We start from the raw sequence: 13,820 nt of genomic DNA on the forward strand, positions 1-13,820 counted from the left end.
CCAGATGGACTTGGTTACTTAAAAAGTGAAAATTGGAACTCAAGAAAAAAGAAGTTAGTTTTGAGAAGGCCTGTTACACAAACAATTCATTTACCTTGGTGTGTATTATCGAGTATTGAAGGAAATAAAAAGAGACAGGCTGCTTACTACCTCCCTCTTTTATGAAGCCCACTCCTTTGTGACGGCTCCATTGTGTGGTCTATGGCATATGTCTTCTTAGTAGGCATATTCCTGGCATCACTTTATTTCTTAGTGCCAAACACATCCGGCACGATTTAGCATTCTCATTCTGTCACAGACATTCTTAACTTCAAGGATTGCTGGGCTTAAGTTTTACCTCCCAGGCTTGTCAAATTCTTGTCACTTTCACTTACCCAAATCTTTTGTTGGCCATTTTTCACATGTGCTTTGAAAAAGCAACTCAATTAAACAAAGGGATCAAGACAACATATGTTCTTGATACGGAGCACAGTATAAGATGTGAATGAAATGAGAAGGGAAAAGTCTTCCCAAATGTGAATTTGAACATAACTAACAACAAAGTTATGATTTAGTCCATGAAAATGTGTTAGGGTAAGGGAACTGACCTTTAATCTTACCATGGCTAAGTTTAAATGAGAATATAAATATAACCTATTTTTTTTCTCATTTCCTGAGATGTTGTTATTCACCGCTTTTGCATTTATGTTAAATGTTTACAAAATTTATCTAGAAACCCTGTTACATGCATTATTTCTAAAACCTTAAGGGATTCTTACACTTATTGGACATCAGAGAAACACTTAAGCAATATATGCCATTTTCCTCTACAGACTGTTTCAAAATTAATCTTCCTGTCTGTACTATTTGATCAAAAAAGAGTTTAAATGATTTAGATGTATATTTCTTGTGAAGAAAATCACTATATATCATATAATTTTGATGTTATTTTGAGAAGAATTCATAATAGAAAATATTTCAGAGGTTATTTTAATATAGTTAATGCATTTTTTAATGTTCAGTATGCAAGAAGTCTAAGATCAAGTATATTGGGAACGTCTTATAAGTCTGAATTTCAGGGGACTGCCATATTCTTGTGTCTTTATATGGTCTTTGTTCTCTGTGCACATGCATGATCTTTTTTGCAGAATACCATTTTTAAGGACATAAGTAAAAGTGATTTAGAGTCAACCCATGTAGATTCATTTTAAATTAATCTCTACTTTAAATGAGGTCTTGACAAGTCGTGACAGATCTTAAGCTAAAGTTAGAGTATAATGCTTCAACAAAATTTGGAGTAATAATTCAGTGCCTATCTTTTTGGGGTTATATTTGGTGTATTAGATTCTCAATAAAAAACGAATACAATCATGACTGATGAATAAGTAAACAGGAACTTATAAACTCTAAGTGACATGGGGGAGAAACCAAACCTACAGAAGTAATTATCAATTCAAGCATTATTTGCACACAAATAGTACTTTAAATGACATTCTTAAAATAGTTATCATAAATAGTTCATTTAGGTACCTAGAGGAGTATTTAATTATCAGTGTTTTAGAATTCACAAAAGGTATAACAAATCATAAAATACGTATTTCTTATATTTTTTTAAAATATATCCAATATTTGTAAACAATATAAATGATGAAAGTCTTTACCCCATATCCTCTCCAGCATAAGTTGTCATCAGTGATTTTTTTGATCTTGGCAATTCTTACAGATATAAGATGGAATCGCAGAGCTGTTTTGATTTGCACTTCTCTGATGACTAAGGATGTTGAGCATTTTTTAAGTGTCTTTCAGCCATTTTAGATTCCTCTGTTGAGATTTCTCTGTTTAGATCTGTACCCCATTTTTTTTTATTGGATTACTTGTTCTTTTGATGACCAATTTCTTGAGTTCTTTGTACATTTGGAGATCAGCCTTCTGTCTGATGTGGGGTTGGTGAAGATGTTTTCCCACTCTGTAGGCTGTCATTGTGTCTGGTTGACAGTGTCCTTTGCTTTACAGAAGCTTCTCAGTTTCAGGAGGTCATATTTATTAATTGTTTCTCTCAGTGTCTGTACTACTGGGGTTATATTTAGGAAGGGGTCTCCTGTGCCAATGCGTTCAAGTGTGCTTCCCACTTTCCCTTCTGTGAGGTTCAGTGTGGTTGGTTTTATGTTGAGATCTCTGATCCATTTCAACTTGAGTTTTGTGCATGACAATAGATCTATTTTTATTATTCTACATGTTGATATCCAGTTATGCTAACACCATTTGTTGAATATGCTTTCTGTTTTTCGTTTTATATCTTTTGCTTCTTTGTCAAAACTTATGTGTTTGTATGTGTGTGGATTGATATTCAGGTCTTCAATTCAGTTCCCTTTGTAGTCCTGTCTGTTTTTAAGCCAATACCTGGCCATTTTCAGTGCTATAGCTCTGTAGTAAAGTTTGAAGTCAGGGATTGTACTGCCTCCCCTAGTTCATTTTTTGGACAGAATTGTTTTGGCTATCCTGTTTTTTTTTTTGTTTGTCCATATGAAATTGAGTATCAAGCATCAATATTTATGAAGTGAGTAAATTGATGCAAAAAAGTAGAAATTGTGATGAGGTATCATTTCAAAATATGGAAATCTTTTGAATGAAAGATGCAAGAATGAGTGAAATAATAAAAAAGCACACTGTGTAAGTATTTAAGAGTTACAAAGGAAACACTCTAATTTCTATACATATTAGTTACAATATTTCAAAAGAGGAATTATACTATCCAATACAGTGATTTTATATAAAATATAACATATTTTGTGATAGGTCTAGCTTTAGTGATTCAATAGCTACCAGAAAACATTATATGAAAAAAACAAGAGTAAAAGGTTAAAAACTTTAGTTTCTGAAGTCCTTAAGGTAACTGACAAAAGTTTACGGCATAAAATTTGTTATAATATTTATTCTCTAATTCAAAATATTGTCAATGATTTTGGTTTATTATATATATATATAGTGTATATACATAGACATAAGTGACATTACATGGCATTTTTTTCTCATAGAAAAGCAGTATTTTCTCACTGTTGTTATTAACAGACAAAATCTGATACTTTTCTAATAATAATTAAGAATTTTGTAATAATCAAGATATATAAACCATCAATCCTTGAAAAAAATGAATAACAATTTTCTTAGGCAATTTCAATTACTGATAAATTATAAAAATAAGATTCTTTTTATTTTTGCTTTGTATCTGATATTTAGATGTTTACTTTAAAGGGTATATATTCAGGTCTAAAAGAGACATTTATTTTGATGTTATCATTGGAAAAATCTTTCCTGTCTTCTTCTATTGACATATAATATTTGAACACCCATATGGGGGTTAGTGTAATATTTTGGTACATTTTATATTGTGTATTGATCCTTTATGATTCTCCATTTCATCTTTTCTGTTTTACACTTACAAAGACATTCCAAAAATGGTTGGCTAACTACTTTAGATTGCATTTAAAAAATCCCTGCTTTTAAATGGAATGTAGAAGAAAGAGTGAAGCTGTCTGAAAGTATATAAAAGGCACATTGCTTACTTAATTATGAGTAGAAAGCGTAAAACTATTCTTTACATGCCATTTATAATAGGATCCTATGGCAAAGAACTTCTGCCATTTGAAATGAGGTTGAGGAGCAATTGTTTGATAATGTGATTGTTTCCCCATCTGCAGGTACTGGGCGATCGATGGGCAAATATCTGCAAGTGGACTGAAGAGCGCTGGGTTCTTTTACAAGATATTCTTCTAAAATGGCAGCGTTTTACTGAAGAACAGGTGCGCATCTGTAGGAGAAAATTGGGGCTGTCATGAAGCTGAAAAGGTGTTAAATTGGACAAGTAACAAAAGGATCTACTTTAACTGGTTCTTCTTTGATGCTTTTCAGTGCCGTTTTAGTACATGGCTTTCAGAAAAAGAGGATGCAATGAAGAAGATTCAAACAAGTGGCTTTAAGGATCAAAATGAAATGGTATCAAGTCTTCAAAAAATATCTGTAGGTATATTTTGCTTTCAACCATTTTTAAAACACAATAATATAATTATTATTTTGGAACACTGTCCATTCTATTTTGTCTTAAATCACTTAGTCATTGTTTATGCTTACATTACAGATTATTCACAGTTGTTATATGTGCTTTCCTCCCTCCCTCCCTCCCTCCCTCCCTCCCTCCTTTCTTTCTTTCTTTCTTTCTTTTTTTTTCTTTCCTTTTTTCATCAAGATTTGGATCTCTGTGTAACAGATATAGCTGTCCTGGAACTCACTCTATAGAGCAGACTGTCCTCGAACTCACAGAGAGCCACCTGCCTCTGCCTTCTAAGTGCTTAAATTAAAGTCTTGTACCATCACTGCTTGGTTATTTATACTTTTCTTAAACTTGTAAAAGTTATAGATATACTTTAAAATTATTTTTAAGCAAAATAGTTTTTATAGGCATACCCAGAGGAAAACTTCAGGTAAATTTAAAGCAGCCCTACGAAGCATTTGTTTGCTTTCTTTATAAATTTTAAACAACATATTTTAAAAGTGATAGACTTAAAGGTAATCCTCAGAGTAATGCATAAAAAAAACCACAGCATATTTATCGTTTCATCTATAGGGCTGAGCATTAGTTTGAGCAATAAAAATCAAATAGTGTAGAATAGTGCAGAAACTTCTCGATTTGGAGACTGGAATCTAGAAAGGGTAGCCAAATAGGAGACTGTAGGAGAAAGTACCTGAATGAAAAGAACGACAACTTAGATTCACATATGTTAAGGTGAAAGTGCCACATCAATGTGAAAACACCTAGTTGTCAACAAATACACGAGATCCTCAGAAATTGATACGTCAGTAGTCAATTCATTGAGGACAATTAAACATGCTACAGAGAGACTGGGTAGTGTGAAATAATAAATAAAAAAGGTAGAAATTCGGGCAATCTGTACAATTGAGTGAAGGACAGATGGCAAATCTTAATAAGTTGATTGAACAACTAGAGTTCAAGATTGTAAGAAGTGAGAAAAATGACATAATAAGAATCAGGAGAGGTCTGTGGATACACCTCATTTGGTTAATTGCTTGCATAGCGTGCAGGAATTCCTGTTAATTCCCAGGACCACATAAAACAAGCATGTCCATACACACTTGTAATGGCTGTACTTGAGAGGTAAAGCAGGGTGATTAGGATCACAAGCTTATGCTTCACAAGCTTAAGTGAGAATTCCAGGACAGCTTGGGATACATGAGACCTTTTTCCTAAAGAAAGTGAGGAAAATAAATATTATAAAGAAGAGTATGATGTACATTGCCATTTTCACAAAAACAGGTCAACTGAGGAAAGATGGCACCTTTTCTAGAGGAAAAGAGTCCATCTTTTGTTTCCAAAGACTAATTTTTATAAATTTCCTGGCTAAGGATACGGAGGCCATGCATTCTTTCCTCTAGAAAAGGTGCCATCTTTCCTCAGTTGACCTGTTTTTGTGAAAATGGCAATGTACATCATACTCTTCTTTATAATATTTATTTTCCTCACTTTCTTTAGGAAAAAGGTCTCATGTATCACAAGCTGTCCTGGAATTCTCACTATATTGTGAAGCATAAGCTTGTGATCCTAATCACCCTGCTTTACCTCTCAAGGCATGAAGGGATGCTGCTCACTGACTTTCTCCCATGCTTGAGTTTCATCTTTCTTATATCACCCAGGTCCACCCACCTAGTAGTGGAACTTCCCACACCAATTAGCAATCAAAAAAATGCTTCCAAATACATGGCTCCATGATACCCTGAATGAATCATTTTGTCAGCAGAGATTCTCTATTCTCAATTATGTCTCAATTTGTGGAAAGTTGACAAACCCAATGTATATGGTACTCTGATGTGTTTATTGTCATGTCCTTAACATTCAGAATGCATCACACATATTATACATTGAATAAGTAGTTACTATGTAGTACCAGTCAGAGAAATCTGTATAAGAAAGACTGTAGAACACTTAATTCAGAACATTGGAAAGATAAGATTTGTTTGGCCTTAGAGTTACTATTATTATATAACAAATAACTTTAATTTTTAAAGATATGTGAATTTTATACTTATATTCATGGGTTTTGTAGATCGCTATGACTATGTACAGAAAGGAATGATTCATCTCTGATTCTCAATATTTAGACTCTTAGTAACTAAATGAGTTGAAACTAGAACAACCTAAAAGTGCTCTTCCATTAATACCTTCTTGTGCCTCAGCTAGGAAGATCTGCGGTTTCTGACTAACCCTCTTTGCCATCATTGTCTTTACTGTCATCATAGCATGAGTGCTTTGGGTAGTCAGAATTCACATAGAGAGTATTCCTGCAACTGAGACTTAAGTTAAAACTTTATTTCGCATCATTGCTTTTCTACTTGGTAGAAACAGTCATAAATCTGCTCAGATTCCACAAAAGGCAAATAGATTTCACCTTATTATGAAGCAGTATCAAGGCCAAATAATAGTAGAACATCTGAGATATATGTATTTGACAGTCATATCCGGAATGTATTCTATGTCAGAATACTTTTTGTATTTTTATGATAATAGATATCAATTCTAAATGCTTCATGCCAGTAACTTTATCTCTGATTAGGTTTACCAATCAATTAAGTTGTTAGCAACTGAGTGACAAAGTCCAAAGGCTATAAAGTTAGTGTATCCTCACTTGCATTACATGTTTAAAGTTCTTTCAGATAAGCTACTTGGATTATTTTAGAAGAGGTACTTGAGGTCTAGGAAAATCTATGCATGCCATATATAACAGGTATTATATACCACTAGTGGCTGCTTTCAAAGGAGCACTAAAGCATCTAGACTCAGGTTGAGACTCCCCATATCATGTAAGTGATGTGTGACTATGATGAAGCAACATGACTCTGATTCCTAACTGTCATTTCCAACCATCATATGCTACTATGCTACTATGTGGCATTTGTGAATAAAAGACTTTCCCAGACTCAGGACGATGAAAATTCTGTCTTAGTGAAGTCTCAATAAAATCTCAATGTGATTAAAATTCATATTATGTCACCTTTGCTATGAACAAAGTGAAAATATGTTTTGTATGAGTCTTATCATTTGATAGTTTAAGCCAATTAACAAAATCTGACAGCTGGTCTAGAATCCGAGGTAAAATTCCCCTGCTGACTCAGGCAGTGAATAAGAATTTAATGTTCATTAAAATATGTCACAATCTGAGACCCAAAACAGGTACCATCTGTTACCAGTTTTTACTACATTCCTAGGTAAAGATTCAGTGTTCTAAAATTCTCTTTTATTTATAATCAGAATAATTTCTTTTGAAATATTATCACTAATAAGCAGTGTAATTTCTGAATGTTTTTGTTAGTGTTGTTATCTGTGAAGTTTGGCATTTCATTTCTTCCAGATCTGTGATATATATGTGTGTGTATGAATATATATGTCTATATTTTTCTGATCCAAATATTAAAAAGAGAAGAGGAACTCAGGCTTTAAGAGGTGAATTCTAGGGCTTGTATAACTTATCCAAGTAAAGCCCATCTCAAGAAGAAATCTGTTCTGGAGAGTGTTGTTGTTTGTCAGGGAAGGACAACAATGGGAAATATGGAAATCCAATAATATATCATATAAGGTTTTCAAAAGGCCATTTATTTACCTGTGCTATTGTATCAGATGACAGGAATGTCATGTATATGAAGACTCAGAAAGTCTTTGTGGAAGGTGCTGCTTTATACTGATTAGGTGCCCTGATAGCAACTCCTCTGATGACTCTCAATGAAATCATTTTAGCAAAATTAATGCTTTCAAAAATGTGTTTTTTAGGTCAATGATTTCAGCATCACTTCAAACTTTGTATTCTTAAAAATAAAATAATTATAAATTCTTTGGTTCTTCTCAGGTGTGCTGACTTGTATATGCTACAAGGAAGGGCTAGGAATCTATACTTTCAGTGAGCATTTTATGTGATTCTAATATTCTCTGAAGTTTAGAGACCCTGCAATCAACAACATACTTCAGTAAAGAAACTGGTGATTGGAATAGAATGGACTGCTTTATATATTTTGATAAATCACTGCAGAAAAAATAAATGCATTATTCAATCCCTTCAGTATAAGAGAAATTGTGCTAGCATTATACTTGTGTGTACACTCCTGATGAAAAGAGGGTGAAAGTTTCCTGTAGCTTTTGTAATTGTATATCCTGTTTCAAATTCAATTCATCTTCTAACCTTGACCAGGTAGACCTTGTCTGCTCTCATCTTACTGAACAGCATAATCTGTCTCTTTTCTACATTTACTATTGCCTCAACCTGATTTACTTTCGTTGGTTTCCTGCTTGCTTTAAAGGCAGGTCCAGGTGCTGAGCTTTTGTGAAAATGCAATGTTTATTTTCTTTTATTATTCTAGCCTTGTGTAAGCTTTCCAGAGTTTTCTTTTGCTTAAATATTCTAAAAAAAATGGCTTGTGTGTGCATATGCACACACGTATGTTAGTATGCATATGTGCATGAATGTGGCACAGCTTTATGTAGTGACGAAAGAACAACTTTGTGATGTTGGTTCTTTCCTTCTATTTCATGTGGGCTTCTGAGATTGGATTCAGATTTTCGGCTATTCCTGAACAAACGTTCAGGAAGTAATCTATATGTCCTTAGTATTGACAGACTTAGACTTAACTCCCGATTTATATATTTTCTCTTGCTTCGATTTTTTAGAGAAAAATAAACTATAATTATTTAGTGTGTATATATACATTATATTCAAGATTAAAATATCTTGTGAACCAGGCATGGTGGCTCATGCTTGCAACACTATCAGATGGGAAAAAGTGATAAGATCACTTCAAGTTCAAAGCTATCATAATTTATTTAGCAAATTACAGGATAGTATGAATTAAGGAGACACTGAATATGAAATCCAAATATGGCCACATAGAGAGATAAGTGTAATAATAATACAAATCAAACAATTCACCTCAAGGATACACAGAAGATGATAATTTAACACTTATGATCAAACACATCTGGTATTGCTACATATTTATTTTCACTCCAACTACTAATAATTATGAAAGAGTTCTTTCAGAAAGTGTAAGGCAATGAAGATAAGACAAGGAGAAGGGAGAGAGAAGGCTTGGAAATAGAGAGTGACAAAGAAAGAGGGAGAAGAAATTGAGTCTAAACAACTATTTTGCTACAATCATTTTGTGTGTGTGTGTGTTTGGTTTTTCAAGACAGGGTTTCTTTGGAGTTTTGGAGCCCTTGCTGGACCTAGCTCTTGTATACCAGGCTGGCCTTGAACTCACAGAAATCTGCCTGACTCTGCCTTCTAAGTGCTGGGATTAAAGGCATGTGCCACCACCAATCATTTTTAAAAACTCATATTGGGCTGGTTATATGGCTTAAAAATTAAAGATTCTATGCCTAGCCTGAAGATTAATCCTCATGACCTACGTAGTAGAAAGAAAGAAATCATCTCTGCAAATTGTCCTCTGAACTTCCATATGCAATTGGTGGCACATCATAGAAACATGTATGAAGAAATGAATAAGTAAAATATTAAATAAAAGTTTAAACTCATATCTAAAATCTACTGAATCAAATTCGGTTTAATTTATAGTTTTGTCATATAGATGTAAGTTAAAATTATTGATTACATAATTACAATGTTTTTTCTTTTTTGATAGAGATTTAATAATGTTTTTTCTTTTTTTAAGATTTTTTTTAAATACTTTGGGAGCTCAGTCCAGTGCTCTGTTGTGGGACTGTGCCTCTGTTTCCATCTGTTGTTGGGCAAAGGTTCTAATTATATTTAAGCTAATCATCAGTCTGAATACAAGGCAAGACTAGTTTGGGCACCCTCTCCTCTATTGCTTAGGGTCTTAGCTAGGGTCGTCCTTGTGGATTCCTGGGAAGTTTTCTAGAGCCAGGTTTCTTGCTAACCCCATAATGGCTCCCTCAATCAAGATATCTCTTTCCTTGCTCTCATTTCTGTCCTTTCTCCATCTCAACTATCCCATTCCCTCAAATTCTCCTCAACTTTCCCCTTCTCCCTTCCTCTTCCGATTCTCCCCTTCCTTCTACCCCCTGCCCCCATACTCCCAATTTTGTCAGGAGACCTTATTTGTTTCCAGTTTCCAGGTGGGTCTATGTATGTTTTTCTTTGGGTTCACCTTATTACTTGGCTTCTCTAGGATCAGGAGCTATAGGCTCAATGTCCTTTGTTTATGACTAGTATCCACTTATGAGTGAGTACATATCATATTATTTTGAAGGGTCTGTTTACCTCACGCAGGATAGTGTTTTCTAACTCCATCTATTTGCATGCAAAATTCAAGATATCGTTGTTTTTTACTGCTGAGTAGTACCCTAATGTATAAATGTACCATACTTTCTTTATCCATTCTTCAGTTAAAGGGCATCTAGGTTGTTGCCAGGTTCTGGCTATTACAAATAACGCTGCTTGGGAATATACCCAAAAGATGCTCAATCATACTACAAAAGCATTTCTTCAAGTATATTCATAACAAAATTTCTTTGTAATTACTGCTTCAATTTTACCTTTAGTGTTATTTCTGTATTTGTACTTTTAAAAGTGACTTTACTTTGATTTTTGCAATGTTTGCTAAATGTTTTTTTATTTGCTTTAATGTTAGCCTAGGAATCTTAGTTACATTTAATTAGTCAGAACTAGGATGCATTTTTTTCTCAAGGCTTAAGGAAGAATTTTAAGTAGCCATGTGTGTAGGTATAGAAGACGCACCCACTGTTGAAGTTCCCAATAAAGTCTTCTTTAAACATGATTTCAGAATCCCCTAACAAAATGTTTAAATCATTGCATATGTAGCTTTAATAATAGGTCCACCTTCTTTTTTTAAAAAAAAATATTTATTTATTATGTATACAATATTCTGTCTGTATGCCTGAAGGCCAGATGAGGGCACCAGACGTCTTTACAGATGGTTGTGAGCCAGCATGTGGTTGCTGGGAATTGAACTCAGGACCTTTGGAAGAGCAGGCAATGCTTTTTACCACTGAGCCATCTCTCCAGCCCTAGGTACACCTTCTTTATCTGCACATATAGGCATTAAAAATCTTCATTAAGCTTTGAAAAACTAAGCCACTGATATGTATCCTTGCCTCTTATCATTTAAATGTATATGTCACACCTCTTCCAGGAAAAAATTAAAATGAAAAATAAGAACATGCCATGAAAATTAAGAAACTATAGTTTCTTGCACTAAAATAAATACATGACAAAATTTAAGAAAAAACAATGAAAATGAGATTCGTTCCACAAAATAATTGTAAGGATTTACTGTAGAATTCAAATTTGGTTTTCAGTTTTAGGTAGGTAATATAAACTATAGCTTTACAGCTCGAGTATGAATTTACTTAAATTTAATGGAAATGTAAAGTGATTTTAGCAGGAAAATTCCTTAAACCTATGTAGGACTACAGTATGACATTGATAGCTTTGATATGAATTTAGCTTATATCTCAATTCACATTTCAGATTATAATAATTTTGAATGGAGAAAATAGAAATGATTAAGAAAAAATTAGAACTTAGCTTCACAACTTGTGCCTTTCCAAAATATGGCATGAAGGCTGCATAAAATCCTCCAAGTGAAACAGCTTCTAACAAAAGGGCAAAGTAATTGAAAGAGACACTAGAACATTCTGCACTGCAGAGCTATCAATGCAGGTGGCATGCCAAAATAAGCTGCATAAAATTTCCCTTATAGGGGGTTGTATTGATTACTCTGTGCGCATGACACTTTGGTCTGTGACATTTGGTCCATCTGTTTCATGATAACTTCTTGGGTCATATACAATGTTAGTTATTCCTAAATAACCCTGTATTTGATTTAGAAAGATATCACAGTTTGGTTTATAGTTATGGTACTTGCTACTGCCAGAAGAAATGGAGCTGTAGAAAGACTGTAAAATGATTTTATTGTTCTTTCTCCTTTTCTATGTTTACAAACACAGACAGAGACTAGCATTTGATTACAGAAAATTTTAATCCTCTATGTGAAGGGTGACCTTAGTAGATAATCTACTGATTTCACACTTTGTTTATCTATTCCAAAGAAACCTGAAGGCAGGTATAACCTTTTGCATCAGTTTTGAAACAGTGAAAAATGTAACAATTGCTTAATATAACACACAAGTAGCTAGAAAATAAGCGAAGACATTCTGAAGGATTTGATTCATATTCAGTGACTTAATCTCTTTATTTAATCGGGCTAATTAAATAGTTTAGAAGACAGCAACGCAATAACTGAGAATTGGATACAGTGGTAGTGCACATGCCTAACATAAATAAGAAATGTGTGTTTAATTCCCAGGGCCACCTACACAGGAAGAAAAGAAGCAAATAATCGCACAAAGAGCCACCCTTATTTGAATAATGGTTACAAACAAACATTAAATTTAGGAAACTGTAGAACAATACATTTCTATTAATGGATAAATAAGTGTTAAAATTGTGATAAAAAATTAAACAAACGAACAAAAAAAACCCCAATACTTCAGTTTTGGCTGAAAGAACATGGCGTTTCCAAGTTAAAAAGCCCCTTAACCATTCACATTTTGTCTTCGCAACAATGACCCTGACAAATGATGGCATTCATTAGAATTTGATCAGAAATTAAGAAATTTGCCAATGTCGAAGAGCCCTGTATCTTCAAACATTAAAAAAATAAAGAAGAGTGTACATATGAATTTTATTTTGGGGTGACTGTTTTTTAATTTGGCATTCCTTCAAATATGTTAAAGTGAACTTTTATTTTTTTTTTAAATCTATATCTGACGTTTTGATTTTCGTCTTCAGATTTCTAAGAGAGTCTATGTAGATTGTATTTTTCTACCTGGAGTTCTATCTACCTTGACACTGTGCAGCTGAATTTACATTTTCTCAGCTATTCAAAGGGGAAAAGAAAGGCTTGCAAACGTGATTGGATTCTAGTGTTTCTTTTAGTACAAGGAAGAGGTTATTTGACTCACTGTTCCAGAGGACTAAGAGCACAGCATAGTGAGGAAGCATAGCAGCAAACAGGAGTCATGGCACCTAGAGCAAGGTAGGAGCTCTCACATCCTCAAACCCCAAAACAAGGAGAGAAAACTGAACGTGGCGTGAGGCTTCTCCAGTTACATACTTTTGCAAACAATGCCACCCGTCCTAAACCTCCTCAGCAGTGCCATTGGCTAGGGACCAAGTGTTAGAATACCTCAGTCTATAGAGGACATTTCTCATTCAAATTGCCAAGTTCCGCTCCTTGGTCCCCATAGGTGTGCGGCTATATCAGAATGCAAATTGTGTTGATGTAACTTTAAAAGTCTCCATAGTATTTCACAATTTCAACGTTGTTTAAAGGCCCATTGTCTCTTCTGAGACTCGGGCAATCATTTCTTTTATTTTACTTTATTTTATTTCATTTTCTTAGGTTTTTCAAGACTGGGTTTCTTCGTAGCTTTTGGTTCCTGTCCTGGAACTAGCTCTTGTAGACCAGGCTGGCCTTGAGCTCACAGAGACCTGCCTGCCTCTGCCTCCCTAGTGTTGGGATTAAAGGCCTATGCCACCACTGCCCGTATTTTTTTTTCAGGCATTCATTTAATTGTAATCTCCTGTAAAATAAAAAGAGCAAATCACATACTTCCAACATATAGTAGCATAGAATGTACTTTATCATTCCAATGGGGTAAATGGGTACATACTAAAGAAATACTGGACCCACACACTGAGACAATGGGGATGTTCTATCGGGAACTCACCAAGGCCAGCTGGCCTGGGTCTGAAAAAGCATGGGATAAAACCGGACTCGCT

At 34.1% G+C, this 13,820-nt stretch overlaps 1 protein-coding gene across 1 annotated transcript in view; it reads left to right on the forward strand.

Annotated features, from left to right (window-relative positions):
• Positions 1-3,681: 3,681 nt before the first annotated feature.
• The window catches only part of Dmd (dystrophin), a 1,456,297-nt gene continuing 1,446,158 nt past the window's right edge, over positions 3,682-13,820 (forward strand). The window contains exons 1-2 of the mRNA XM_026777353.1: positions 3,682-3,779; positions 3,889-3,996. Coding sequence (XP_026633154.1) covers positions 3,928-3,996 — 69 coding nt within the window. The 5' untranslated portion in view covers positions 3,682-3,779; positions 3,889-3,927. The remainder of the gene's footprint in view (positions 3,780-3,888; positions 3,997-13,820) is intronic.

This window comes from Microtus ochrogaster, unplaced genomic scaffold, assembly GCF_000317375.1.
Source record: "Microtus ochrogaster isolate Prairie Vole_2 unplaced genomic scaffold, MicOch1.0 UNK58, whole genome shotgun sequence".
NCBI classification, from domain to species: domain Eukaryota; kingdom Metazoa; phylum Chordata; class Mammalia; order Rodentia; family Cricetidae; genus Microtus; species Microtus ochrogaster.